Below are 27,359 nucleotides of genomic sequence, written 5' to 3'. Positions count from 1 at the left end.
GACTGTCATGTGACCTCTCACAGCCAGACAGAAGCCAAGTGCTATCCCCATAGTGGCAGGTTTCCAACACCCCCCTATTCGTTTGTAAAAAAGTGGCTCCAAACAAGTATCCTTCCTGCATGTAATGTGGTGTGACATCCTTTCCCAAAAAGTTTTAAAAAGCTAGTCCTGACTTACAAGTTGGTTCTGTGCCTTGCTGATGGGTCACAGTTTTAGCAGTAGCAATGTGGCCCACGCACTGTGTGGGGTAGATGAGAACAGCTCCGGCAGGCGGAGTGAATGAGAAATGCCAACCCGTCCTGGGCACTGAGCAGGAGAATGGGGCATTGTACCTCCAGCTTTCAGAACATGAAGCTGAGCTGTGTTCATTGTTCAGAACTTGGAAAACTTATTAAAAACAGCATTGAGAATGGTGCTTGGGCCTCTTGGAAACGATGGCTGAGTAAAGGCTTATTTATTCTGTTTCCCTCCTTGCAGCTCACTGAAATGAACAGTAAGAATGAAAAATAGGAAACAAGATATAATCTACAATGAATCTAAGGAATAGCTGTGGCTAGAGGAGGATGTTAGCTGGATGGGGAAGAGTGACAGCTAGGGCTCTGAGCAGGGCTGAGTTTGTGCCTAACCAAGAGGACTTGCAGGGGCACCGCTGAGGACACTGACTTGACAGAAGAGGATCTGTGGTTCGGGTGGGCCTTAGGAGGAACCAGATGTGGGTGGGCATCTGGTAAGGAAGATGAGCTGAAGGAGAGAGGCTCAGGTGCCCAGCCTGCACTTTCCATGAGAGCCAGCCTCTTAAGGGTGACATGGGGAAGAAGTGAAGGGAAACAGCAGCTCAGTGTGCAGCTGCTGACCTTTGGCTGCTCCTCGGGTCCTGCTGGCCACTGATTGTGGCCAAGAAGAGGCCCCAGCTGTCCCAGGACTGGCTTCAGCATATTATCCCACAGGCAGACAGTTGCCTTGAAGGAGCTGCTGTGGGGACCTGCTGTGTGCCCGTGGAGCCCGCCTTCCCATGCGCCCACTGCCGAGCACCAGCTGTGGATGAGGCCCCGCTATTGCACAGAAGCCTTCAGGAGACTGTCTTGCTGGAACCAGGGGAAGAAACTACTGGTGTTGGGGGTTGACCTGCATGAAAGGACAGCCAGCCTGAGAGAGTGCCAAGACGAGGTGACCGTGAGGCCCTCCTGGAGCCCTGCCTTTGTAGGGTCTCAACCCAAACAGCTCTACCAGGGGAGGTACAGATCTCTCTGTTCAGTTTGAATCAGGTTCTGTCACTTGCAACCAAAAAAATGTCCTAACACCAGAAACATATTTCCAGAGCAGAGCCTGTAAGAAAATTTGGCAGTAGAGCATTCTGGAATGACACATCTGATTTGAGGCTGCACTTTCCTTAAAGATGAGCAATAATCAGGAGCCAGCATGGAACTCTTACCCAGACACTAAAAGAAGGAGTAGAAAAAAGGAAGTAAGTACAATTAAACAGCTGGTGAAGAAAACATTTAAAAGAAGAAATAACCCAGAAAACAGAAAAAAGTTTTAGAAACTTCTTTGTATACTTAAAAATACATAAATAGAAAAGAGTTCAAAGAAAAGACAAGTTAGCAGAAGGAGAGAAAGCTAGCAAAGCTGAGAGGAAATTAAAGACAAAACCATTACAAACGTGAGAGCCCCAGGAGCAACAGCAGGTAATGGGGGATGTATGCTGCTGGAAAGAACTAGTCACTGGAGGACTGACTACTTGGAAAGAACATACTTTGCAGAGAAAAATAAACAAGAAAAGTAGTCAGAAGGTGCCAGGGCCGGAGGGCTGCAGGAAGACCTGATGTGGGCTTTGGTAGGTGTTGGAGTTCAGAGAAAAGGCAACATCCCAAGTTGCAGAGGGACAAGTAAGGCCAGACCTCCCTGGAGCTAAGGAGGGGTGGCTGCACATCACAAAGGCACATCAAGTTTCTGGAAAAATTGGGTAGGAAATGGCCAGTGCCAGGACAAGACTCGGCAAGTGAGCCAGATCCCTGGTACACGCCCAGCCCACCTTCCTTGCTGTGGGAGGAGGGGAGTGAGGGCAGAAAGGTGAGGGGTGAGAAAGGGGCTGTCCAAGCATCATGCCAAGCTAGAGTGGCCTCGGGATGGGCACCCTCCTAGCCAAGGCATGTCTGCCAGGCGTCCCCCTGCAGCTTCAGAAGGAAGGCTGCCGTGGAGTCATGTTCCCCTTCTTGAGGGCAGAGTATCCACTTAGATTGTTCTTTTGTGGGGAAATTTGTCTGATCTCCCCACTTTATTGATGTATTTATATCAGTATGGACTTATGGATATTTATTCTATACTTTGGGTCATAATCCAGTATTGCTTCTTTCTCCTCAAGTCGCTCTGTCCAGCTTTGGTCACCGGTGCGCTTTCAGTGGCTGCGCTGGGCCTTAGGCCCCATCACTGTGGGGTTTTGTTTCCATTTTAGCTCTTCCTTTCTGGCTCTACAGGATCCTCCAGGCTCATCTTGCCTGTTTCCTGCCCCAATCATTTCATCCATTTCTGCAAGGATTCCTGATTCCTCTTATTGTAGAATGTTGTAGAGCCAAGATCTGGGCACTGGGTGTGCCAGTTGCTATGGGCTCTTGTTGCTTTGAGATCCTCTCAGCTGACAGAGCAAGGGCATGTACCTGTGTATACTGACTTGTGTACTTATATACATGAGTATATAAATCCTTCTAGATGTAGCCATCTGTATCTGTATTACACTAGAAATGAGTTCTCCTGATGTCTCCAGCTCTGATCCATCACCACGCGGGTCATCCCAGCCTCATCCCCTTGCTGATATGTGGCTTTCTGCCCCAGCAGTGAGAAGCTGCCTCCCACCACCTGCCATCCTTTCGCCTGATCGTTCAGTACCAGTGCACACAGAGTTTCAGAGTTCTTAGCTGGTACTCACCAACTGGAGACATGTTATGTGTAGTTCTTTTTGCCTTTGGTTTTACATCCTCCACTCATTTCCACGGTGGCTGGTCAGAACCTTCTGTCCCACCCCCTCAAGTGAGGTTGCTTCAGACATTTGCAATCTAGTTAGATTGCTTTGTCATGTGCTACATTCCATCCTGATAACCTTTGGCCTCCTAAATTATTTTTAAAAAGTTTATATACATTAAGGTTCATTCTTTTTTTTTCTATTAAGGTATCATTGATATACAGTCTTAAGAAGTTGCACATGAGCAACATTGTAGTTATTACACTCACCCATATTATCAAGTCCCCCCAATACCCCATTGCAGTCACTGTCCATAAGCGTAATAAGATGCTATAGAATCACCACTTGTCTTCTCTGTGTTGTACTGCCTTCCCCATGATCTGCCTACATTATGTGTGCCAATCGTAATGCCCCTTACTCCCCTTCTCCCTCCCTCCCCGCCCACCCTCCCCACCTGCTTCCCTTTAGTAACTGTTAGTCCCTTCTGGGAGTCTGAGAGTCTGCTCCTGTTTTGTTCCTTCAGTTTTGCCTTTTTGTTATACTCCACAAATTAGTGAAATTATTTGGTACTTGTCTTTTTTTGCCTGGCTTATTTCACTGAGCATAATATCCTCTAGTTCCATCCATGTTGCAAATGGTAGGATTTGATTTCTTCTTATGGCTGAAAGGTTCATTCTTTTACTATAAAGTTTTATGGGTTTTGAGAAATGCATAGTATAAGGTATCCACAATGGCAGTATCATACAGAAAAATTTTGCCACCCTAAAAGAAGTTCCTAGTGCCCACCCATCAGCCTCCTTCCCTCCCCGGAATCACTGACAGCCATGATCGTTTTGCCATCGATATAGTTTTACCTTTTCCAGACTATCATATACATGGAATCATGCAGTATGTAATCTAGCACAAACATTTTAAGTCCTGAGTTATACAGTGTGCCAAAATACATTCCAGGTGATTGAAAAATGTGTTTATTCAGTGAATGTTTGATTTGTTACTCTGTGTCAAGGATGCAGTGGTTAACCAAAAAAATATCTCTGCCCTCAAGGAGAGTACCCTCTGGTGAGGACACAAATTAAATAATAGTTTATATTGACTAACTATGCAATTGTAAGCAGAAGTACTTGGACTTTATTTAACCTGTGCTCAAGAGGTAGTAACAGGGATCAGATTTACCCACCAAACTGGAACCCATAAGAAGCTGGACAATAGTTATGAACCATGATTTTCTAAACTTTGGGTATGAGCCAACAAAGTACAGCGATTCCTGCGAGCTGAGAACCAAACACAATCGGCCTGGTGATATCTGAAGCTTATGGCAATAGGGGAGTTGGTAGGTTTGTTGTAAGGATATGGAACCTGTCAGACTCCCTCACTGAGGTGACTGAAGTTTGCTGGAAGAAGCAGAAAGCGGAGAGCTGCAGTCAGCTCAGAGGCATGAGAGGGTTTCCTTCTTTTCAGCAGTGCTGAAGAGCAGGTGGCTATGAGGAGACTGCCAGAGACCACAGAAAGGATTGCCCAGAAGGATCAGAGGGAGGAACTCAGAACTCTCACAATACCGTGAAGAGTGCCATGTCATCAGGCAGGCTGGACACCCTCATAACTCTCAGGGCACTGGGTGGACTATTCAGTGGAGAATACTTGGTCCTAGAATAAATGCTACCCTAACCAGTCTTAGAAGCAAGAACCACAGGTTTCACACTGTTTCCAAGTAACTATAGCCCAAAACAAAGCTCAAGAATATTTATAGGAATACAAAAATATACAGTTGCCAAAAGGGTAAGATTCACAAAGTCTGGTATCCAATAAGAAATTACCAGGCATTGAAAGAAACAGGAAAATTCAGCCCATAATGCAATGAAAAGTGAATCAAAACTGACTCATATGTTAGATTTAATAGACAGGTTATTAGAGAAGTTATTATAATAATATCCATATGTGCAAAAAGCTAAAGAAAATACTGGGCACATTATGAAGAGACATGGTAAGGTAAAGACTGAAATAAGATTCAAATTAAGCTGCTAGAGTTGAAACTAAAGTGTCTGAATGCAAACACACTGTATGAGAATAATAGCAGATTAGACATTGCAGAAGAAAAGATCAGTAAACTTGAAGACAAAGCAATAAGAACTTACCAATGCTAAAACAAGGAGAGAAAAGTAAACAAAAGAAAAAAAAGCATGACTGAGCTGTGGGATATGTGGCAGAGGGATAATATTTGTGTAATTGGAGTTCTCAAAAGGGAAGGGAGGGACAGAAAACCTGTTTGAAGAAATGATAACCAAAAAGCTTGCAAATTTGATGAAAACTATAAATCTTTATCAACAATCTTAATAAACCCTAAGCATAGGAAATGTGAATCAAATTGCCCCGAATTACTCAAATTGCTCAAAAACCAGTGATGAAGCAGCCAGAAAAAAAAGCATCACATACAGAGGAACAAAGATACAAATGACAGCACATTTTTCTTTGGAAAGGATGCAAGTGAGTGGAGCAGCATGTGCAAGGCCTGGATGAACTGTTAGCCTAGGTCTATACCAGTGTAAATATCTTTTAAAACAAAGGTGAAATAAGGATATTTCAAACACATGAAAGCTGAAAGCATTCGTCACAAGCAGACCTTCACTGCAGGAAATGCTACAGGAAATCTTCCAGGCTGCAGGAAAATGAAGCCAAATGGAAATCTGGATCTACACAAAAGAATGAAGACCCGTGGAAGTGGTAACTACATAGGTAAATATATAGGATGCTTTCTTATTATTTAAATAAAAGTAATACAGCAGAGTTGAGGGAGTTACAACATATGTAGAACAAAATATATGACAAAAATGGCACAAAGGCTAGGAGAGGAGAAATGGCAAACTGGTACTTGAAATAGTACAATTTCACTGGAAGGCAGACCATGATAAATTAGTATGGGCACTATAAACCCCAAAGCATCTACTAAAATAGCAAAACAATGGATTACATAGAGCTGGTAAGTCAACAGTGGAGCTAAAACTGAAACACATAAAATAATCCAAAAGAGGGCAGAAAAAGGAAATGGGGAACAGAACAGATGGGACAAATTAAAAACAGGTAGCAAGATGGTAGATTTCAACCTAACAATCACAAATTCAGATGGTTTAAACACCTTTACTGCAAAGCAGAAGTTGTCAGATAGCATAAAAAAGCAGTACTCAAATATATACTAGCCACAATAAAACCGCTTTAAATATAAAGACAAATAGGTTAATAGTAAAAAGAAAGCAAAATATATGCAGTTGATACTGATTCTATAGCACCTTACTACGCTGATGGACAGTGACTGTAATGGGGTATGTGGTGGGGACTTTTTATAATGGGGGAACTCTAGTAACCATAATGTTGCTCATGTAATTGTATAGTAATGACACCAAAAGGAAAAAATATATATATATACAATTTAAAACACTAATGGAAAGAAAGCTGTAGGCTACAATAACATCAATTGTACTAATTTCAGAGCAAAGAAAACTACCAGGTAAAGGTATTTCAAAATGAAATAATTAAATTAGAATCCAGTGAAAATATCTGGAAAATCAATAGCTGTTGAAAAAGTAAATAACTTCTTTATAATCCATGAGTCAAAGAGAAACTAAAAAATGAAATTAGAAAGCTTTTGAATTAGATGAAAATGAAAATGCAGCATACCAAAATTTACAGGATGTCATGAGAGCTGCACACTAAGGGAAATTTTATAACACTTAAATGCCAAAAATGGATTAAAGTTTTATTAAAAGGTTGCAGATCACTGAATTCATCTTCTACCTTAAACCAGAAAAAGGAGAACAAATGAAATCCAAAAGAATGCAAGGGAAGCAAATGATACAGATAAAAGTAGAAATTAATCAGAGCAGAAAAACCCTAGAGAAAATTGATGAAAACAAAAGCTGTCTTTTTAACAGAGTAAAATCAACAAATGACAAGACAAATGATGGATATCGGGAAGAAAACAGATAACATCATTACAGATTCTGATGATTGTAAAGGGATAATAAATAGTATAACAACCTAATGCTAATAAATTCAACAATGACTATGAAATGGACAAATTCCTTGAAAGACAAAAGCCATTAAAGCTCATTCAAGAAGAAATTTAAGCACGGAGAAGGCAGTATAGCACAGAGAAGGCAAGTAGTGATTCTAAAGCATCTTACTACACTGATGGATGGTGACTGTAATGGGGAATGTGGGGGGGACTCAATGGGGGAATCTAGTAACCACAATGTTGCTCATGTAATTGTATATTAATGATACCAAAATAAAAATAAATAAAGAAAATAAAAGAAATTTAAAATTGGGTTAGTTCTATATCTATTAAATAAACTCAATTTGCAATTTAAAGCCTTTCCACAAAAAACAAAACAAAGAAAAAAAAACCAAGAACTACATGCCCATGTGGTTTCACTGATGTATTTGATCAAACATTTGAGGAAGAAATAATAGCAATTCTATACAAACTCTCCCAGAAAATATAGAGGGAATACTTTTCAACTAATTTTCTTACTCTGGTGTATTACCCTGATACCAAAACCAGACAAACACTTACAAGAAGAAAAAAGTATAGACTAATCTCCCACACGAGCAAAGATGCAAAAACTCCTAACAAAATCTTAGCAAATCAAATCCAACAGTATGTAAAAAGGACAATATACCATGATCAACTGGGATATGTCCAATGAATGCATGGTTAGTTTTACATTAGAAAGTAACCAGTGGAAATCATTTGTTATGAAATCATAAAAACCATGATCATTTCAATAGACAAAAATCCAGTGTCCATTCCTGATTTTTAAAAATTCAGCAAAATAGGAATTCAAAGAAACTTCCTCAACCTAACAAAGGGCATTTTTGGAAAACCTATAGCTAACATCACATTTAATAGTGAAAAAGTGGATGGCTTTCCCCTAAGATTGAGGAATGAGGCAAGTATGTTCACTCTGATGCATTTTATTCAGCATCATATTAGAGGCTTTAACCAGTGCAGTAGGGCAAGAAAAAGATCCAGATTCAGAATGAGGAAATAAAATTGTTTTCTATTGATATGACCATCTATGCAGAAATTCTAATGAAATCTGCAAAAAAAGAGGGGGGAATGACTAGAAATAATAAGTGAGTTCAGCAAGGTTACAGGTACAAGACTGAAATGCAAAAACAAATTATATTTCTGTGCTAGCAACAAACAATTGGTGGTTTTATATTTTGTTGACATAAAAAATATGAAGTACTTATGGATAAATTTTAAATATTGAGACATAGTTGATATACAACATTATATTGGTTTCAGGTGTACAACAATTACATTATTAAATGCTCACCACCATAGTTGCCAAATGTCATCAGACAAAGATATCACAAAATTTTTTACTATATTCCCTGGGCTGTACTTTCTTTCCTGTGCCTATTTTTTTTATCAAGGTATCATTGATATACAATCTTATGAAGGTTTCATATGATCAACATTGTGGTTACTACATTCACCCTTATTATCAAGTCCCCCCCCACCATACCCCATTGCAGTCACGGTCCGTCAGTGTAGTGAGATGCCACAGAGTCACTATTTGTCTTCTCTGTGCTGCACTGCCTTCCCCGTGATCCCATACACACCATGTGTGCCATCATAATGCCCTTCAATCCCCTTCTCCCTCCTTCCCCACCCCTCCCTTTTGATAACCAGTAGTCCCTTGGAGTCTGTGATTCTGCTGCTGTTTTGTTCCTTCAGTTTTGCTTTGTTCTTATACTCTACAAATGAGTGAAATCATTCTGTACTCGTCTTTCTCTGCCTGGCATATTTCACTAAACATAAGACTCTCTAGCTCCATCCATGTTGTTGCAAATGATAGGATTTTTTATCCTCTTATGGCTGAATAATACTCCATTGTGTATATGTACATCTTCTTCCATCTTCTCCATCTTTATCCTCTTCTTTATCCAATCATCTGCTGATGGACACTAACTTTGCTTCCATATCTTGGCTATTGTAAATAGTGCCCCAATAAACAGGGGTGCATATGTCTTTTGGAATATGGATCTTGTTTTCCTCAGGTAAATTACTAGGAGTGGAATTCCTGGGGCAAAATGCTATTTCTATTTTTAGTTTTTTGAGGAACCTCCTCCATACTGCTTTCCACAATGGTGGAACTAATTTACATTCCCACCAGCAGTGTAGGAGGGTTCCCCTTTCTCTCCATCCTCACCAGCATTTGTTGTTCCTAGTCTTTTGGATGTTGGCCACATCTTAACTGGTGTGAGGTGATATCTCATTGTGGTTTTAATTTGCATTTCCGTGATAATTAGCAATGTGGAGCATCTTTTCATGTGCCTGTTGGCCATCTAAATTTCTTCTTTGGAGAACTGTCTATTTAGATGCTCCGCCCATTTTACTCTTTTTTTTTTTACATTTTTTATTAAGGTATCTTTGATATACACTCTTATGACGGTTTCACAAGAAAAATAATGTGGTTCTTACATTCACCCTTATTATCGAGTCCCACCCCATACCCCATTGCAGTCACTGTCCGTCAGTGTAGTAAGATGCCACAGAGTCCCTATTTGTCTTCTCTGACCTACACTGCCTTCCCCATGACCCCACACACACCATGTGCACCAATCAAGATACCCCACAATTCCCTTCTCTCTCCCTCCCCATCCGCCCTCCCCCACCTCTCCCCTTTGGTAACCACCAGTCCCTTCTTGGAGTCTGTGAGTCTGCTGCTGTTTTGTTCCTTCAGTTTTGCTTCGTTGTTATGCTTCACAAATGAGGGAAAACATTTGGTATTTGTCTTTCTCTGCCTAACTTATTTCACTGAGCATAATACCCTCTAGCTCCATCCATGTTGTTGCAAATGGTAGGATTTGTTTTTTTCTTAAGGCTGAATAGTATTCCACTGTGTATATGTACCATATCTTCTTTATCTATTCATCTACTGATGGACACTTACATTGCTTCCATATCTTGGTTATTGTAAATTGTGCTGTGATATACATAGGGGTGCATATGTCTTTTTGAATCTGAGAAGTTGTTTTCTTTGGGTAAATTCCTAGGAGTGGAGTTCCTGGGTAATACGGTATTTCTATTTTTAGTTTTTTTGAGGAACCTCCATACTGCTTTCCACAATGGTTGACCTAGTTTCCATTCCCACCAGCAGTGTAGGAGGGTTCCCCTTTCTCCACATCCTCACCAGCACTTATTGTTCCTAGTCTTTTCTATGTTGGCCATCCTAACTGGCGTGATGTGATATCTCACTGTGGTTTTAATTTTACATTTCCCTGATAATTAGCGATGTGGAGCATCTTTTCATGTCCCTGTTGGCCATCTGAATTTCTTCTTTGGAGAAGTGTCTGTTCATATCCTCTGTCCATTTCTTTATAGGGTTATTTGCTTTTTGGGTGTTGAGGCATGTGAGTTCTTCATATATTTTGGATGTTAACCCCTTGTCAGATATGTCATTTATGAATATATTCTCCCATAGTGTAGGATGCCTTTTTGTTCTGTTGATAGTGTCCTTTGCTGTACAGAAGCTTTTTAGTATGATATAGTCCCATTTGTTCATTTTTGCTTTTGTTTCCCTTGCCTGATGAGATGTGTTCAGGAAAATGTTGCACATATTTATATTGAAGAGATTTTTGTTATGTTTTCTTCTAAGAGTTTTATGGTTTCATGACTTACATTCAGGTCTTTCATACATTTCGAGTTTACTTTCATGTATGGAGTTAGACAATGATCCAGTTTCATTCTCTTCTTTGTAGCTGTCCAGTTTTGCCAACACCAGTTGTTGAAAAGGCTGTCATTTCCCCATTGTATATCCATTGCTCCTTTAGCATATATGAATGGGCCATATATGTGTGGGTTTATATCTGGACTGTCTTTTATATTCCCCTGACCTATGGGTCTTTTCTTGTACCAGTACCAAATTGTCTTGATTACTGCGGTTTTGTAGTAGAGCTTGAAGTTGGGAAGCATAATCCCGCCAACTTTATTCTTTCTTCTCAGGATTGCTTTGCTATTCAGGGTCTTTTGTGGTTCCATATGAATTTTAGACCTATTTGTTCTAGTTCATTGAAGAATGCTGTTGGTATCTTGATACGGATTGCATTGAATCTTTAGATTGTTATAGGCAGAATGTCCATTTTGACAATATTAATTCTTCCTATCCACAAGCATGGGATGTATTTCCATTTATTGGTATCTTCTTTAATTTCTCTCATGATTGTCTTGTAGTTTTCAGGGTATAGGCTTTTCACCTCTTGGTTATGTTTATTCATAGGTATTTTAATTTATATTCAATTATGAATGGAATTGTTTTCCTCATTTCTTTTTCTGCTAGTTCATCATTAGTATATAGGAATACAACAGATTTCTGTGTATTAATTTTGTATCCTGCAACTTTGCTGAATTCAGCTATTTTAGTAGTTTTGGGGTGGATTCTTTAGGGTTTGTTAGGTACAATATCATGTAATCTGCAAATAGTGACAGTTTGACTTCTTCCTGACCAATCTAGATGCCTTTTATTTCTTTGTGCTGTCTAAATTGCCACGGCTATGACCTCCAGTACTATGTTGAATAAAAGTGGGGAGAGTGGGCATCCTTGTCTTTTTTCCATTCTTAAAGGAAAAGCTTTCAGCTTTTCCTCCTAAGTATGATGTTGGCTGTGGGTTTGTCGTATATGGCCTATATTATGTTGAGGTACTTGCCCTCTAAACCCATTTTGTTGAGAGGTTTTTTCATGAATGGATGTTGAATTTTGTCAAATGCTTTCTCAGCATCTATTGAGATGATCCTGTGATTTTGTCCTTTTTGTTGATGTGGTATATGATGTTGATGGATTTTCGAATATTGTATCATCCTTGCATCCCTGCAATAAATTCTACTTGATCATGATGGATGACCTTTTTGATGTACTTTTGAATTTGGTTTGGTAATATTTTGTCGAGTATTTTTGCATGTATGTTAAAACTTTAAGAAGGATGCTTATTAGGTCTTCTCTAAATGTCTGATAAAATTCAGTGGTGAAGCCATCTTGTTCAGAGGTTTAGTTCTTAGGTAGTGTTTTGATTACCAGTTCAATTTCATTGCTGGTAATTGGTCTGTTTAGATTTTCTGTCTCTTCCTGGGTTAGCCTTAGAAGGTTGTATTTTTTCAAGAAAGTTTTCCATTTCTTATAGGTTATCCAGTTTGTTAGCATATAATTTTTCATAGTATTCTCTAATAATTCTTTGTATTTCTGTGGTGTCTGTAGTGATTTTTCCTTTCTCATTTCTGATTCTGTTTATGTGTGTAGACTCTTTTTTTCTTGATAAGTCTGGCCTAGGGATTTATCTATTTTGTTTATTTTCTCAAAGAACCAGCTCCTGCTTTCATAAATTCTTTCTTTTTTATTCTTCTCATTTTTATTTATTTCTTCTCTGATCTTTATTATGTCCCTCATTCTACTGACTTTGGGCCTCATTTATTTTTCTTTCTCTAGTTTCATTAATTGTGTGTTTAAATTGTTCATTTGGGAATGTTCTTCTTTCTTGAGATAGGCCTGTATTGCAATATACTTCCCTCTTAGCATGGCCTTCACTGCATGCCACAAATTTTGTAGTGTTGTTATTGTTTTCATTTGTCTCCATATATTACTTGATCTCTGTTTTAAATTGGTCATTGATCCACTGATTATTCAGGAGTATGTTGTTAAGCCTCCATGTGTTTGTGGGCCTTTTTGTTTTCTTTGCTCAATTTATTTCTAGTTTTATATCTTTGTGATCTGAGATGTTGGTTGGTACAATTTCAATCTTTTTGAGTTTACTGAGGCTCTTTATATGGCCTAGTATGTGATCTATTCTGGAAACTGTTCCATGTGCACTTGAGAAGAGTGTTTATCCTGCTGCTTTTGGGTGTAGAGTTCTGTAGGTGTCTGTTAGGTACATCTGATCTAATGTGTTGCTCAGTGCCTCTGTCTCCTTACTTATTTTCTGACTGGTTGATCTGTCTTTTGGAATGAGTGGTGTGTTGAAGTCTCCTAAAATGAATGCATTGCATTCTATTTCCCCCTTTAATTTTGTTAGTGTTTGTTTCACATCTGTTGGTGCTCCTATGTTGGGTGTATAGATATTTATAATCGTTATATTCTCTTGTTGTATTGATCCCTTTATCATTATGTAATGTCCTTAGTCTCTTGTGACTTTCTTGGTTTTGAGGTCTATTTTGTCTGGTACAAGTGCTGCAGCACCTGCTTTTTCCTCCCTATTAGTTGCATGAAATAATCTTTTTCCATCCCTTCACTTTTAGTCTGTGCGTGCCTTTTGGTTTGAAGTGAGTCTCTTGTAGGGAACATATAGATGGGTCTTGCTTTTTATCCATTCTGTAACTGTATGTCTTTTGATTGGTACATTCAGTCCATTTAGATTTAGGGTGATTATCAATAGCTATGGACTTCTTGCCACTGCACTGCGTGCTTTGGATTTGTGGTTACCAAAGGTTCAAGGGCAGCTTCTTTAGCATCTAACAATTCAACTTAACTTGGTTATTGTGCTAGTATAAACACAATCTAAAGATGCTTTATTTTTTCTCCTTTCTTTTTCTTCCTCCTGCACTCGTTATATGTTAGGTTTCATATTCTGTACTCTTTGTGTGTGCCTTGAGTGACTTTGTGTGTAGCTGAATTAATTTTGCATTTGCTTACCAATTAATTGGTGTACTTCCTTTACTGTGGTTTTATTTTATCTGGTGACAGCTATTTAGCTTTAGGAGTACTTCCATCTAGAGCAGTCCCTTTAAAATACACTGTAGAGATGGTTCATGAGAGGTAAAGTCCATCAACTTTTGCTTATCTGGAAATTGTTTAATCCTTCCTTCAAATGTAAATGATAATCTTGCTGGGTAGAGTATTCTTGGTTTGAGGCCCTTCTGTTTCATTGCATTAAATATACCGTGGCACCCTCTTCTGCCCTGTAAGATTTCTGCTGAGAAGTCTGATGATAGCCTGATGGGTTTTTCTTTGTATGTGATCTTTTTTCTGTCTCTGGCTGCTTTTAATACTCTTTCCTTGTCCTTGATCTTTGCCATTCTAAGTATTATAGGTCTTGGTGTTGTCTTCCTTGGGTCCCTTGTGTTGGGAGATCTGTGCACTTCCATGGCCTGAGAGACTATTTCCTTCCCCATATTGGGGCAGTTTTCAGCAATTATTTCTTCAAAGACACTTTCTATCTCTTTTTCTCTCTTCTTCTTGTGGTACCCGTATAATGTGAATATTGTTCCGTTTGGATTGGTCAGAGAGAGTTGTATTATTATTCTTTCATTCCTAGAGATCCTTTTTTGTCTCTTTCCTTCATTTTTTTTGGATTCATGTTCTCTAATTTCTATTCCGTTTACCATTTCCTCCACCTCTTCTAGTCTGCTTTTAAATCCCTCCATTGAATATTTCATTTCAGATACTGTATTTTTCAAAGTTTCTGTCTCCTTCCTGAAGTCCTCCCTGAGATCTTGAATGCTTTTCTGTAGCTCCATGAGCATGTGTATGATTTTTATTTTGAAATCTTTATCAGGAAGATTGGTGATTTTAGTTTCACTTGGCCCTCTTTCTGGTGTTTGTGGGATTTTGGTTTATACCAGGTTCTTCTGATGTTTCATATTTGTAATAAATAATATGGAATAGTAACTTGGTGTAAGCTGTGCCCTCTAGTGCCTCAGAGCTCTACTGTCAGGAGCTGCTCCACACCTGGAGCGATAGTGGGAGTGACAGGTGAGCGGTGCTGCTGCCTGCAGGGAAGAAAGAGCTCTTTCCTGCTTCCCAGTTGCAGTGCCTGCCTCCACTGCCAGGACCAGTGGGCCAAGAGCACAAAGAGGAGTCTCTGTGCTTTGCCCCTGTAGTTGTCTTAAGCGGGGTCACCCTCTAGCTCGCCTGGTGGAATGGTGGGGGCAGCAGGTTTGTGAGCTGGTCCTGGCCAGGAGGAAGGAGCAGCAGGCTGTGTATCACAGTGGGGGATCCTCAGGGCTGTGTTGCCAGCCAGGGGGGTGGAGTTCCTGAAGTTTCTGAAAGTTCCCAACCTGCTGGGATGAGTGTGCCGAGAGAATTTTGTCCACCTGACCTTTCTCTTGAGCAGCAAACTGTGCAGTCCTTGCCCCTTTAGCAGCCCCCTCATTGTTTGGAAATCTCACAGACTGCCCGCCTTTCTTTTGTCCCAGAGCAGCCAGCTGTGACAACCTGTTCTGCGGAAGTGACTCGAAGCTCAGTCTCTCTGAGTATTCCGCTTGTCTTAGCTTTCCAACCTCACTAATCTCCAGGGCACCATGTAATGTAGGTTCGTGCTCCCAGAGCAGACCTCCAGGGCCGAGTGTTCAGCAGTCCCAGGCTTCCACCCCCTCCCTGCTCCATTTCTCTTCCTCCTGCTGGTGAGCTGGGGTGGGGGAAGGGCTTGGGTCCCAACGGATTGCGGCTTTGCTACTTTACCCTTTCTTGTGAGATCTTCTCTTTTCCCCATGTGTAGGCAGTGTATCACAGTCTTTTTCCTGTTGCTTTCAGGATTAGTTGTATTTGCTATATTTTCATGTTATATGTGGTTTTGGGAGGAGGTTTCAGTCTCCCTTCTCATGCCACCATCTTTAATCCCAATCTAACTTGTTTCATAATTGGGAGTTTGTCCCTGTTTATCCCATTCACCTATTTCACCCATCCTGCATCCCATCCACTGTGGCAACCACCAGTCTGTTCTCTGTGTTATGAGTCTGTTTCAGTTTTCTTTGTTCATGTTTTGTTTTTTTAGAGTTCACATGTAAGTGAAATCACACTGCATTTGTCTTTCTCTGACTTACTTCACTCAGCATAATACCCTCTGAGTCCTTGCATATTGCCACAATTGGCAAGATTTCCTTCTTTTTTATGGCTGAGCAATATTCTATTGTGTGTATATGCCAGACTCTTCTTAATTCAGTAGTCTGTTAAAGGACACTTTGGTTGCTTCCATATGTTTGGTATGGTAAATGATGTGTGGTAGACATAGCGGTGCACATACCTTTTCAAATTAGTGATTTTATTTTCTTGGGATAAATTCCCAGTAGTGGAATTGCTGGACCATTTGACACTTCCATTTTTAGTCCTTTGAGAAAATTTCATACTGTTTTCCATAGCAGCTGCACCAGTTTGCTTTCCCACCAGCAGTGCAGGAGGTCCCCTCCCATCACTACCAGGCCTTAAGGTGACTGCTTCTGTCTGATTTTGAACTTCTTGTAAAGGAATCACTGCTCTGTGTGCATCCAGCTGTCTGACTGTCTCTCACACTGTTTGGGAGCTTCACCCGTGTTGTGTGCACCGTGTCCATTCTACTGTGATGAATGTTTGGCAGTTTTTTGTTCTGGCGCTGTGATCAAGACTTCTGTGAACAGTGTGTGCAGGTCTTAGTGAGCCTACATGTGTTCCTGAGTGGCCTGCATTGTTGGAAGTGAAGCCCTGGGTGTGGGACCAGGGGTGTATGTGCAGCATTAGGAAGTGCTACCAGCTGTGGTCCATAATGGGTTCCCAGGCTCCCACAGCCCTGGATGAGCCTCCGTACCGTTGCCAGCACAGATGGGCTTCCTTTTCCATTGTAGCTGTCAGTGGGTGCATTAGTAGCCTATTATACTTTTAGCTAGCATTTACCTACCGGATGACTAATGAAGTCGAGCATGTTTCTCTGTGTTTATTAGCCATTTAAATATTCTTTTTTGTAGAGTGTATGTTCAAGTCTTTTGTCCATTTTTCCATTTTATTATCTGCCTTTTTCTTATTTATTGTTAGGAATTTCTTTTACATGTTCTGGGACTAGTCCTTGATCAGATTAAATACACATTTATGTACACACATATGTATATATAATGTATTGTGCTTTATTTGATTAGCAAATATTTTCCATTCTGGACTTGCCTTTTTTACTCATAATTGTATCTTGATGAACAAAGGTTATTGATTTTATTATAGTCCAGTTTATTAATTTTTCTTTTGTGATTAGTAGTTTTTATGTCTGATTGAGGTATCTATACCTACTGTAAGACCAGAGATTTTCTTCTACATTTTTCCTAAAAGATTTATTGTTCCCTTTTAACATTTAGATCTACAGTTGATCTTGAATTGGGTTTTGTGTATTTGATTAGGTAGTGGTCAAGGTTCATATTTTTCAAGGAGTATATCTAGTCAACACAACACTACTTTTGAAAAGCCTACTCTTTGTCATAAATCAGGTCACTCTGTATGTCCATCAGTTACGCCCTGTCTGGAGTGAGTCCGAGCGCGTCATGCACGTGGCTCAGGAGAGTGATGGGTGTGTGTCCCCATAGGACACCGAGGACACTGCCCCTCGGAGGTGGCAGACAGCTCACCAGGGCCAGCTGGCAGGGCGTTGAGTGCCCTCCCATGAGCTGGGCAGGGGCCACGTCCTGGCTGGGGTTCAGGGGTTGGTCCCAGAGCTCTTAGGCTCATCTGGCTATGAGCAGCTGGGCTGGGCCTCTTTGCATCCTGAACCTGTAAGTGTAATAGTGTTTTCTGAATTCACATGCTCAGACTTCTCCCTTTTGCAGGGTGGCACCTTCCCAACTGACGACTAAAGCTGGAGGGGCTGTTAGGACCTGCTGACGCCTGGGTCCCCAGGGAAAGACTGCCATGTCCCAGACACAGGACTACGAGTGCGAAAGCCATGATTCTGGCATGCAGGAGTCGCGGGTTCCAGGGTCCAGCATGCGGTAAGGAGAAGTTGTTCCTCTGGGCCTCAGAGAAGGGTGTCTCACTGGCCTGCAGTCTCTTGGCCAGCTGGCAGGTGTGCCCCCACCTGGTGCTCTGAACCTGTTTTATTTCCCCTTGAATAGCAGAATTTGTGTCCATGGACTGGCCTCTTCTAGGAGGGCCCTGACCTGATATCCACTGGGATGGGAATGGAGCAGGGGGGTCCATACCCCAGAGAGGCTCTGCCCCTCATTCCTGCAGACCTGTACTGAAGTGAGGCGCGCATACAGGAAAGTGTCACTGAGGGGCAGGAAGCTCCACGTGCTCTTATGACCAGCACTACCTGTAAGAGGCACCCAGCAGGAAACAGTCCTCAGAGACGAGCACACTGGGTGGGACATCCTTTCTTCCAGAGAAGACCTCATGGCTCCCCTGTCACTGTGGCAGGGTGGCTGCTGCTGCACCTGCACACAACAGCAGTGGCGCACCGCTTTCTCTTCAGAGGCAATGTGAGCTTGCAGTTGGCTTGGTGTTGACCCTGTCCCGAGGAGTGGCCCCACCTGCTGCCACAGACATGCTGCAGAGAGAGGGGTCTCTCCTCGTGCCTGTGGACATGGCTGCCTAGGCTGGCCACCCTGCAGGCCCTGTGGGTAGGCCCAACTCCAGTGTCTGCTCTGGGCATCGATACACCCCAAGGCAGGTAGCCGCAGTTCATCACTTTTATTTCTCTAACTTTTAGCTTTATTTAGAAATAATTCCACACTTAGAGAAAGGGTACAAGAGCAGAAACAGTGCACATGTGTGTCCCTTGCGCAGATTCAGCCTTCATGGCCGTTGTGCTCCACCCCCTCCACTCAGTGTCATTCTCTGAGTCACCTCAGGGTGGGTCGTCAGGGCAGGTATCATGTAAATCTGTGCTGGTGTGAGGCTTTCTTCTCCTCTGCTGTCCATCCAGCTCTGGCAGCTGGCCCCCATTGTCCTCGGTAGCATTTCCTGGCCCCGTAATGTAAAATCTGAGGAAAGTTGAGGTCCTGCCAAAGCACCACCATCAGTACAAGTTTGGAGAGGCCTGCTGGCCTGGCAACCTCAGGCTTCCTGTGCAGGAAGGCAGCAAAGGGAAGAACAGGGATTGCTGGGGCACTGAGGTGGGCAGGCACAGATGCCATGGGGGCCCGTGCAGAGTGCCAGCAGTTGGCAATGGCCGGGATGGGCACTTGCTAACCCAGCCTGTGCCGACTCAGATGGCAACCAAAGTTCATACTCTGCCAGCCTCTGTGCCTGTCCGAGTAGGCCAGCTCTGGAGCTCACACTCTGCTCCTCGACACCAGCCACCCTCTAGGAAGTCTTGGCTCCTGTGTCCCCTGCCTCTCCGCTTCCCCTACAGTTGGCAGCTCCCCTCCAATGGCTATCCTTTTTTCAACTGAGATAATTTACATGCCGTGAGATTCATATGTACAGTTGATATTTTTAGAACATTTACAAGGGTGTGCAACCATTACCACTGTCTACATTCAGAATGTGTTCACCATCCCACAGAGAAACCATTTCCCATCAGTACTCACTCCATGCCCCCTCCCCCAGCCCCTGGCGACCACTAGTCTACCTTTCAATATGGATGTTTGTACTGGACAAGGATAGTTCACGTTAGAGCAGGTGTCAGGACTTCCTTTTTATGGTAATTAATAATTTTGTTGTCTGGACACACCACATGCATACCTGTTTAGGCAGCGGACGTCTGGGTTGGTTCCGTGTGCTGGCTCTTGGTGAGTGCTGCCCCAGTGAATGTCCATGTACATGTCTCCTTGTGGACACATTTCTGTTTCTCTTGTATAAGTGAATTGTTGAGTGGCATTGTAACTCTATGGTTCACTTTTTGAGGAATTGCCAAACTTTGTTCCAAAGTATCTATACTATATTTTACTTTCCTACCGTCCATACATAAAGGTTCCCATTTCTCCACATTTTCTCTAATGCTGTTATCATGGTTTAAAAAAGTTGTTATAGCCATCCTAGTGGGTGTGAAGCAACATCTCACTGTGGTTTGATTTGCACCTGGCTAATGATGTCGAGAACCTTTTTATGTGCTTATTGGCTCATTGTGTATCTTCTATGGAGAAATGTCTGTTCAGATTTTTTGCCCATTTTTAATTGGGTTATTTGTTGTTTTCTAACTGAGGTGTAAGAGTTCTATATATTCTGGATACCAGTCCCTTATCAGACCTATGATGTGCAGACATTGTCTCCCATCCTGTCATTGTCTTTTCACTTTCTTAATGGTATCATTTGTAGCACAGAAGTGTTTAATGTTGATGAAGTTGTCTGTCTGTTCTTTGTTGCTTGTGCTTTTGGTATCAGATCGAGGAATCCACAGCCAAGTCCAGGGTCAAAGCCTTACCACCGTCTGTTCTTCAGAGAGTTACAGTTTCAGCTCTTAGTTTTAGGCCTTTAGATCCATCTTGAGTTAAGTTTTGTGAGGTGAGGTAGGGGTCTGGCTTCATTCTTTTGCATGTGGATACCCAATGCCCCAGCACCACTTGTTGAAAAGACTGTGTGTTCCCCAGTGAGTGGCCCAGGTCCCCTGTTGGAAGAATCCGGGGGACAGGGAACGTGCTTGGTTGCACCCATGTCTCTTTCACCTGGCAAATTGTCTGACACATACTTGACACTCATTAAGTCCATTCAGAAAATACTCATTTGAATAGAATATTGTCTGCAAATAACCTGTCTAAGAACTGGGGAGAAGGTCCCTTTCCGTTGACTTGAGCACACACCATGCCTAGCACTCCAGCGCGGGTCCAGATGCTTGCAGGCCAGCTTACGGCGCTCAGGTGTCTGCACCGCCATCTCAGCCCGACCTGGGAAACCATCGTCTTGTACCCTTCTGCCTGTCACCAACTGGCCTCTTTTTTACTTTCCAACTCATTTTAAGTACTGTTGCCAAATACATCCTCCTCAGACTCAGCTCTGATGGTGTCAGTGGACTGCCCTGATGCCTCCAGGAGCAGTTCCAGCAGTTTCTCTGTCTCTCTCTGGTGACCGAGCATGTACGTATTGTGCAGCGCCCACTGAGTGCTGGTCATGGACAGCACTGTTTCCTGGAGGAGGCCTTTCCTCCAGTCTGCACAAAGCTTGCTCTCCCTGCCGTGCCTGGTGGGAGTCTGGGTGGAAGAGCCCACTGTGGGCCCGGCCCCAGCTGCACTCTGTCCCCGCCTTACTCTGTACTGGGGCTCCTACATGCATTCTCTGCTCACAAGCTTCCCGAGGGTCTTGGTTCAATGCTGTGAACCCCGGAGGCACCCAGAACATTCTCCTGAAAAAGTTGGGGGTCCTGCCCACACACACACAGGAGCTAAAAGAGGAGCAAATGCTGTTCTTTAGTCAGAGAATAATAACCATTAAACTTATTTGAAAGTGTATTTACAGCATGCTTCTTATGGCCTAGAATGTCCAGTTTGGTGCACTCCCTTTTTGCCCTCCTGCCCTCCAGGCCTCTGCCTCCAGGGACTTTCTTGGGGCTTCTTTGTCTCCATGCCTGTGCTGCTTCCTCCTCCTGCCGTGGAGAGAGCCCTCAGTCAGCAGCTGTCTTCTTTGACGCCCCCGCAGCCCCTTCCTGTTCCGTAACCCATGGGAATGGTGCCTCCAAGCATGCACCTTTCAAGAGGAGGCACCTGAATCTCCATGAGCTGAGCCCGACCAGGTCGGAAACTGAGGGTGAGAGCTGTCAGCTTCTCTGGGAGTGCATTCCATCCCCGGAGCAGCGCCTGCCGTTGAGGCTTTCACAGGCAAAATGGCCCAATTCTCAGGTTTGGAAGTTTTCTCTGTCCTCGGTATGGAGGATGGCTAGCTGTCTGCTAGCTGGATGATGCACGCAGGTGAAGACAGGGTCAGAGGGTTTCGTGCTGGGCCAGGACACACCTCACATCAGAGAAGGCTGGGGTGGGGAAGCAGGGCTGGTGTGGCTCTGCTTGGTGCCTTGGGCTGTTAGGGGCAGATTTTGGCAGGACTGGCAGGTTGATGCTCACAGAGATCAGGCCTGGGAGACAACAAGGACCCCAGAGTGCACACTGGGGGCTCCTACCCCACCTTCTGCAGAAACTGGCCTTGCAGGGTCACTAGTGATCAGAAGCCACATGTGTCCTCAGAGACCCCAGAGCCAGCCTCACCCTGATAGCACTATCAACAGGTCTGCCTCCCGTCCATGTACTTCTGGGATGCCCTCTTTGGACTCTGTCCCTCCAGCTGTCTGGTCACTGGACACCCTGCTCTTCTTTCCACAGGGTGAGCAGCATGCAGTGGGTGCAGAGCCCCTGTGGCCTCTGCTCAGAGCAGCCCAGTGTGGTTGCTGGTGAGAGGGTGGTGGGGTGCAGCATGCAGAGAGAGGATTCCCACCCCCTTCCATCGAGCACCTCCCCATGGTGAGCATGTCATGGTGGCGGGCCGAGACTTAGGACAGTGACTCCCAGAGAAGCAGTGACTCCCTAAAGGGCATGTGGAGGGCCTGTAGCAAGGGGTATCTGCCCGTTTCCGGAGGTCCAAAAAGTCCGTTGATGGAAGCGTGGCAGAGTGGGAGTGGAATTGGGGTGAGGGGTCCAACCATGCACTGACAGAGGGTCTCTAGGGAAAGGTACTGTAAGGGATCCCTTTGCCTTCCAGGTCCTCTGTGTGGCAGGTATTGGGCCGTTCATGGAGCAGAGGCAGCAAGGGTTGGGGAAGGAAGGCAAGCAGAGCGCTCAGGGCTTCGCACTGTCAACAGGGATGGGGCCCCAGGCTAATCCAGAGCCAGAGGTTAAACCCACAGGAAAACGAGCCCCAGCAGAAGCAGACCCATAAAGATGCCACTGTTGGAATGTTCAGACACAAAATAGCTGTGTTTAAAGAAATCAGAAAAACTTGTGAATGTGAATAGGGAACAGGGGAAACCTAAAGAATGCCAGTGGAGGCTTGGAAAAGAATCAAAAGATTGAACATGGCCAAAGAGAGAACCAAAGGCGAGGAAAGAGGAATGGCAGAAAGGACATGGTGGGTGGGAGGTGAGACGGGTGGGAGGCGGCCACCCGAGGACCAGGCTGCTCTGCCCAGCCTGGCAGGCTTTCTGTGGGAGCTCCAGAAAGAGGCAGAGCTTCTGGAAAGATGATGGTGGGGAATTCTCTAGAATAGTTTAAAGATGCCAGATCCATGAGTCCCCAAACCCTTTCTTTCAATAATTAAAAATGAGCCCAGACCTGGATATACATCATAGTGAAACTGAAGGAAACAAAAGGAGAATACATTTTTCTCACCATTTCTCTGCCAAGTAGTTTGTGTTTCCTACGTAGATCATCCTGTTACATCATACACCGATGACAACTGGTGTGTTCCTTCTTCATTAGCAAGTGAATCTACAATAAATGTTTAGAGACAATAAAAAAAGTTAGCAAGATTGCTTGTAAAAGTAGTGCACAAAATAAAATGTGTTTGTACTCCAGAAACAGAAAATAATTTATGAACGTAACGATGCAAAAATCGAAAGACAGCAGCCAGGCCAGGATGTGGAGGAGCAGGCAGTGCCGTGCCCAGCGTCCCGCCTCTGCACACTGTCAAGGCTCGTGGATAAGGATGCTCACAGCAGGACTGAGAAATAGGCCCAAGTGGCAAACAGCCTATAAAGGCCCATCAGTGGTAGAACCGACTTTCAAAAGTGTGGCAAGGTCGCTCGGAGGCGTCGCGCGCGGCCTGGCGGCGGGCACATCGAGGGCCGGGGTTGGCCTTCTCCAGCTCCGAGCCCTGGGGTCCGGGAGGGACCCGGCAACCCCGCGCCCCGCTCTCCCCGCCCGCCCGCGCTGCAGGCCCCGTCCGGGCGGGCTCCCTGCCAACGGGAAGTAATGCCACCATTTTATCAAAGATTTGCAAAAATAGACTGTATCAAAAAATGGATAGAACTCAAACAACTTGATTATTTAGGAATTCCATTGTTTTATGGATCTGGTCTTACTGAATTCAAGGGAAGAAGTTACACATTTATGGTAATGGAAAGAGTAGGAAAAGATCTGCAGAAGATCTCAGAACAGAATGGTACTTTTAAAAAGTCAACTGTCCTGCAGCTAGGTATCCGAATGTTGGATGTACTGGAATTTATACATGAAAATGAGTATGTTTATGGTGATATAAAGGCAGCAAATCTACTTTTGGGTTACAGAAATCCAGATCAGGTTTATCTTGCAGATTATGGACTTGCCTACAGATATTGTCCTAATGGGAACCACAAACACTATCAGGAAAATCCTAGGAAAGGCCATAATGGGACAATAGAGTTTACCAGCTTGGATGCCCACAAGGGAGTAGCTCTGTCCAGACGAAGTGACCTTGAAATCCTTGGCTACTGCCTGCTGCAGTGGTCATGTGGGAAACTGCCCTGGGAAGGGAACCTGAAGGACCCTGTGGCTGCAGATGCAGAGAAAGGCTAGCCTGCAGATGCAGAATAATAGACTACATTTTTAAATACTGACATACATTATATGAAATATTTCTCCACATGGAATCTTGATCCTCTTAGCCCCTCTTCTAAAACTAACACATTTATATAAGTCAATATTAGAACAATCTAATCAGTTATTTACTGCAGTAATTAGTGTGCCCATATTAACCCTCATGTAACTGACATTTTTCAATAAATAAGTCAAGTCAAAGCATAGTAATCAGCATATATAAACAGTCTCATATCCAATTTTTCTCAATTTAATTTGAATAATGTACTTTATTTTAAAAACTAGCATTTTAATTCTAATGATTGTATCTATTTTTTTACTAAGACTAATACAATTTTAGCCCTGTTAATATGCATATATAGATGTATTCATTGTAGATACTTAATGAATATGCCCAAACAATAAGACATCATGTATAATAGTAAAATGTAATGCTAATAAACACAACCTCCATTTAAAAAAAAAAGTGTGGCAAGTTTACCCAGTGGAATACTGTACACCAGCTGCAGCTTGACAGACTGGCATCGATGAGTTTGTTTCAGTTGTAAGTGAAAGAAGCTAAGCACACAAAGAATACAGTTTTCTTGAATGAATATATGACTCAAAAACAGACACACCTAAACAAATTTGTTTAGGTTTATCTTCAAAGATGGAAAAACTACAAAAGCAATAAATGCATTGACAAGCAGAACCAGCAGGGAGCTGGGACACGGGCACCAACACTGTGGGAAGGCAAGGTGCTGTGTGACCAGCCTTCCTGAGGCCCTGCTGACTCATGCGGGGGATGGAAGTTCACACAGCAAACAAAATTCAGTCTATGCAGGCTAATGACTCCAAAGGCAACGCTATAAAACTTTAGCAAATTGATTTATAGGAGAATATTTCTTATCTATAAGTAGAGAAGATTTCTTAGGTAGAGGAGAAATCATGAAAAATGATTTATAAACTCAACTACATTAAAATTAAAAACTTTTCATCAAAAGGTACCATAAAGGAAGTGAAAAGACAAGCCACAGATAGGAGAGATTTGTAACACATAACCAGAGAAGTTACTACTGAGAATTGATATATTTTAAAAATGCAACTCCTACAAATTCATTAGAAAAAAATTTTAATGGCTTACAGTAAAATTTTAAAAGTCACACTATTTCTAGTAAATGAGAAATATAAGTGGCTCATGAGTATGGGAAGTATGCTTGACCTCATTAATTATCAGAAAAAACTTAAACAGGAATTCATTACACCACTATTTTTGTAAATGTTTTAAGTTTTCCATTATAAACCTTTTTTTAAATTAGATAGGTAAGAAAGGTGGGGGGAGATGTAAGACTGTGCCAGACCCACTCCTCCTAGGGAGCCCCTTTCCACACTTGGCTTTGACCTTGCAGTAATGCCCTGTGCAAATGTGTACACATAAACACTTGTGGCTTTTTCAAAAAAGTTAGTTAACCTTGTTTAGGTATTAATTGTGAAGGTTCTTACCTGTCATTGGATTCACATTAAAACACTTGCTCCCCACCCTGCACACAGCATTGATCACAATTCGTCCCAGGAAGATTGTGGGTGGCTCGTCTGAGGCCAAGGCTGCGCCGGCCATAGGTGTGTGGGTGCTGATGGATTCATTGTCTGCTGGATCTTTAGAACTTTAAAGACTGGTACTGAAGGTCTTATTGAAAGCTGAAGTTGAAAATTACTATTTTGAAGATGATAATGTGTCTTCAGTGTTGGCCCAGTTACAAAAGTAATCTGTGAATCTTGGAAGAAACTTGGAGAATACAGAAAAGTAGAAGAAAAGGTAGTACCCCATTGCCTCCATGTTCCACAACCACTGCTGCTGTTTGTGACACGGCCCTCAGGGTAGAATCCAGCTGACAGGTGGGGTGAGGGAGCCAATGAGCAGCGCTTGGCCAACTCCAGTGATTGCTCATACAGGTCCTCAGTGGGGGCTAAAATAATGGGTGGAAACATCTCCCCAAGATCCTCTGGAGAAGGGGCCGCAGTGCTGCCGTGCCCAGGAGAGTGAGAGCTCAGGCGCTGTCTGGCAGAGCCCCTTGGGTGTGTGCTGAGGGACAGCCATGTGTGGAGTCTGGACAAATGCTGTTTTTTGGACTTTCTTAAAATCTGAAATTGTTTCTGTTACGGCCTGGTTGTATTCCGTCCAGAATTCATGTTGAAACTCACCCCACCATGTGAACAGTATCTGGTGGTGATTAGCTGTGAGTGTGGGGCTACCACGACGGGCTCAGTGCACTTGAAGTCAAGAGAATCGCCGTTCCTCTCCGCAGCACTGAAGTGAGCTCTCATCAGATGCAGCCATGCGGGCACCCAGAAGGCAGGCTTCAGCCTTCAGAGGTGTGAGACACAATAGTATGTGGTTTATAAAGCAGAAATAAACGAGGGGGACCACATCTAACTAAAAACCTTCTATACAAAGGAAACCATCAATAAAGTACAAAGGCAGCCTACTGAATGGGAGAGTATATTTGCAAATGATGTGTCTGATAAGGGGCTAATATCCAAAATATATTAAGAACTCATATAACTTAACACCAAAATCCAAATAATCCTATCGAAAACGGGCAGAGGTCCTGAATAGACATTCAGATATTCCACAGAAGAAATACAGATGGCCAGCAAGTATGTGAAAAGATGTACTTTTGGTGATCCACATCACGAATCATCAGGAAGATGAAAATCAAAGCCACAATAAAATATTGCCTCACCCCAGTCAGAATGGCCACTATCCAGAAGACAATAAATAGCAAGTATTGGCAAGGATGCGGAGAAAAGGGAACCCCCCCCACACACACTGCTGGTGGGAATGTAAATTGGTGCAGCCACTATGGAAAGCAGTATGGAGGTTCCCCAAAAGATTAAAAATAGAAATACCATTTGACCCAGTAGCTTCAGTTCTGGGAATTTACCTCAAGAAAACAAAATCACTAATTCAAAAAGACACAAGCCCAGCTATGTTCATTGCACATTATTTACAATAGCCAAGATACAGAAGCAACCTAAGTGTCCATCAAAAGATGAATAGATAAAGAAGATGTACATATACACAATGGAATATTACTAAGCCACAAGAAAGAATGAAATCCTGCCATTTGCAGCAACATGGATAGATACAGAGGGTATTACTCAGTGAAATAAGCCAGGCAGAGAAAGACAAGTACCATATGATTTCACATATGTGTGGTATCTAAAAAACAAAATAAAACTGAAATAGACTCAACACAGAGAACA

The 27,359-nt window shown here is 42.8% G+C and overlaps 1 protein-coding gene across 7 annotated transcripts in view; it reads left to right on the top strand.

The window, feature by feature from the left end:
- ARHGAP39 (Rho GTPase activating protein 39) overlaps positions 1-27,359 on the top strand; it is a 131,936-nt gene that overhangs the window by 34,663 nt on the left and 69,914 nt on the right. For 6 of the 7 annotated variants that reach the window (XM_073230348.1, XM_073230349.1, XM_037023261.2 and 3 more), the window contains one exon: positions 17,508-17,669. In XM_073230348.1, coding sequence (XP_073086449.1) covers positions 17,590-17,669 — 80 coding nt within the window. In that variant the 5' untranslated portion in view covers positions 17,508-17,589. Of the gene's footprint in view, positions 1-477; positions 1,466-17,507; positions 17,670-27,359 lie in introns of those variants that run through there. The other variant, XM_073230347.1, reaches the window with a different exon arrangement.

This window comes from Manis javanica, chromosome 2 (genome assembly GCF_040802235.1).
Source record: "Manis javanica isolate MJ-LG chromosome 2, MJ_LKY, whole genome shotgun sequence".
Taxonomy (NCBI): Eukaryota; Metazoa; Chordata; class Mammalia; order Pholidota; family Manidae; genus Manis; species Manis javanica.
This window is presented reverse-complemented; position numbering and strand designations above follow the sequence as displayed.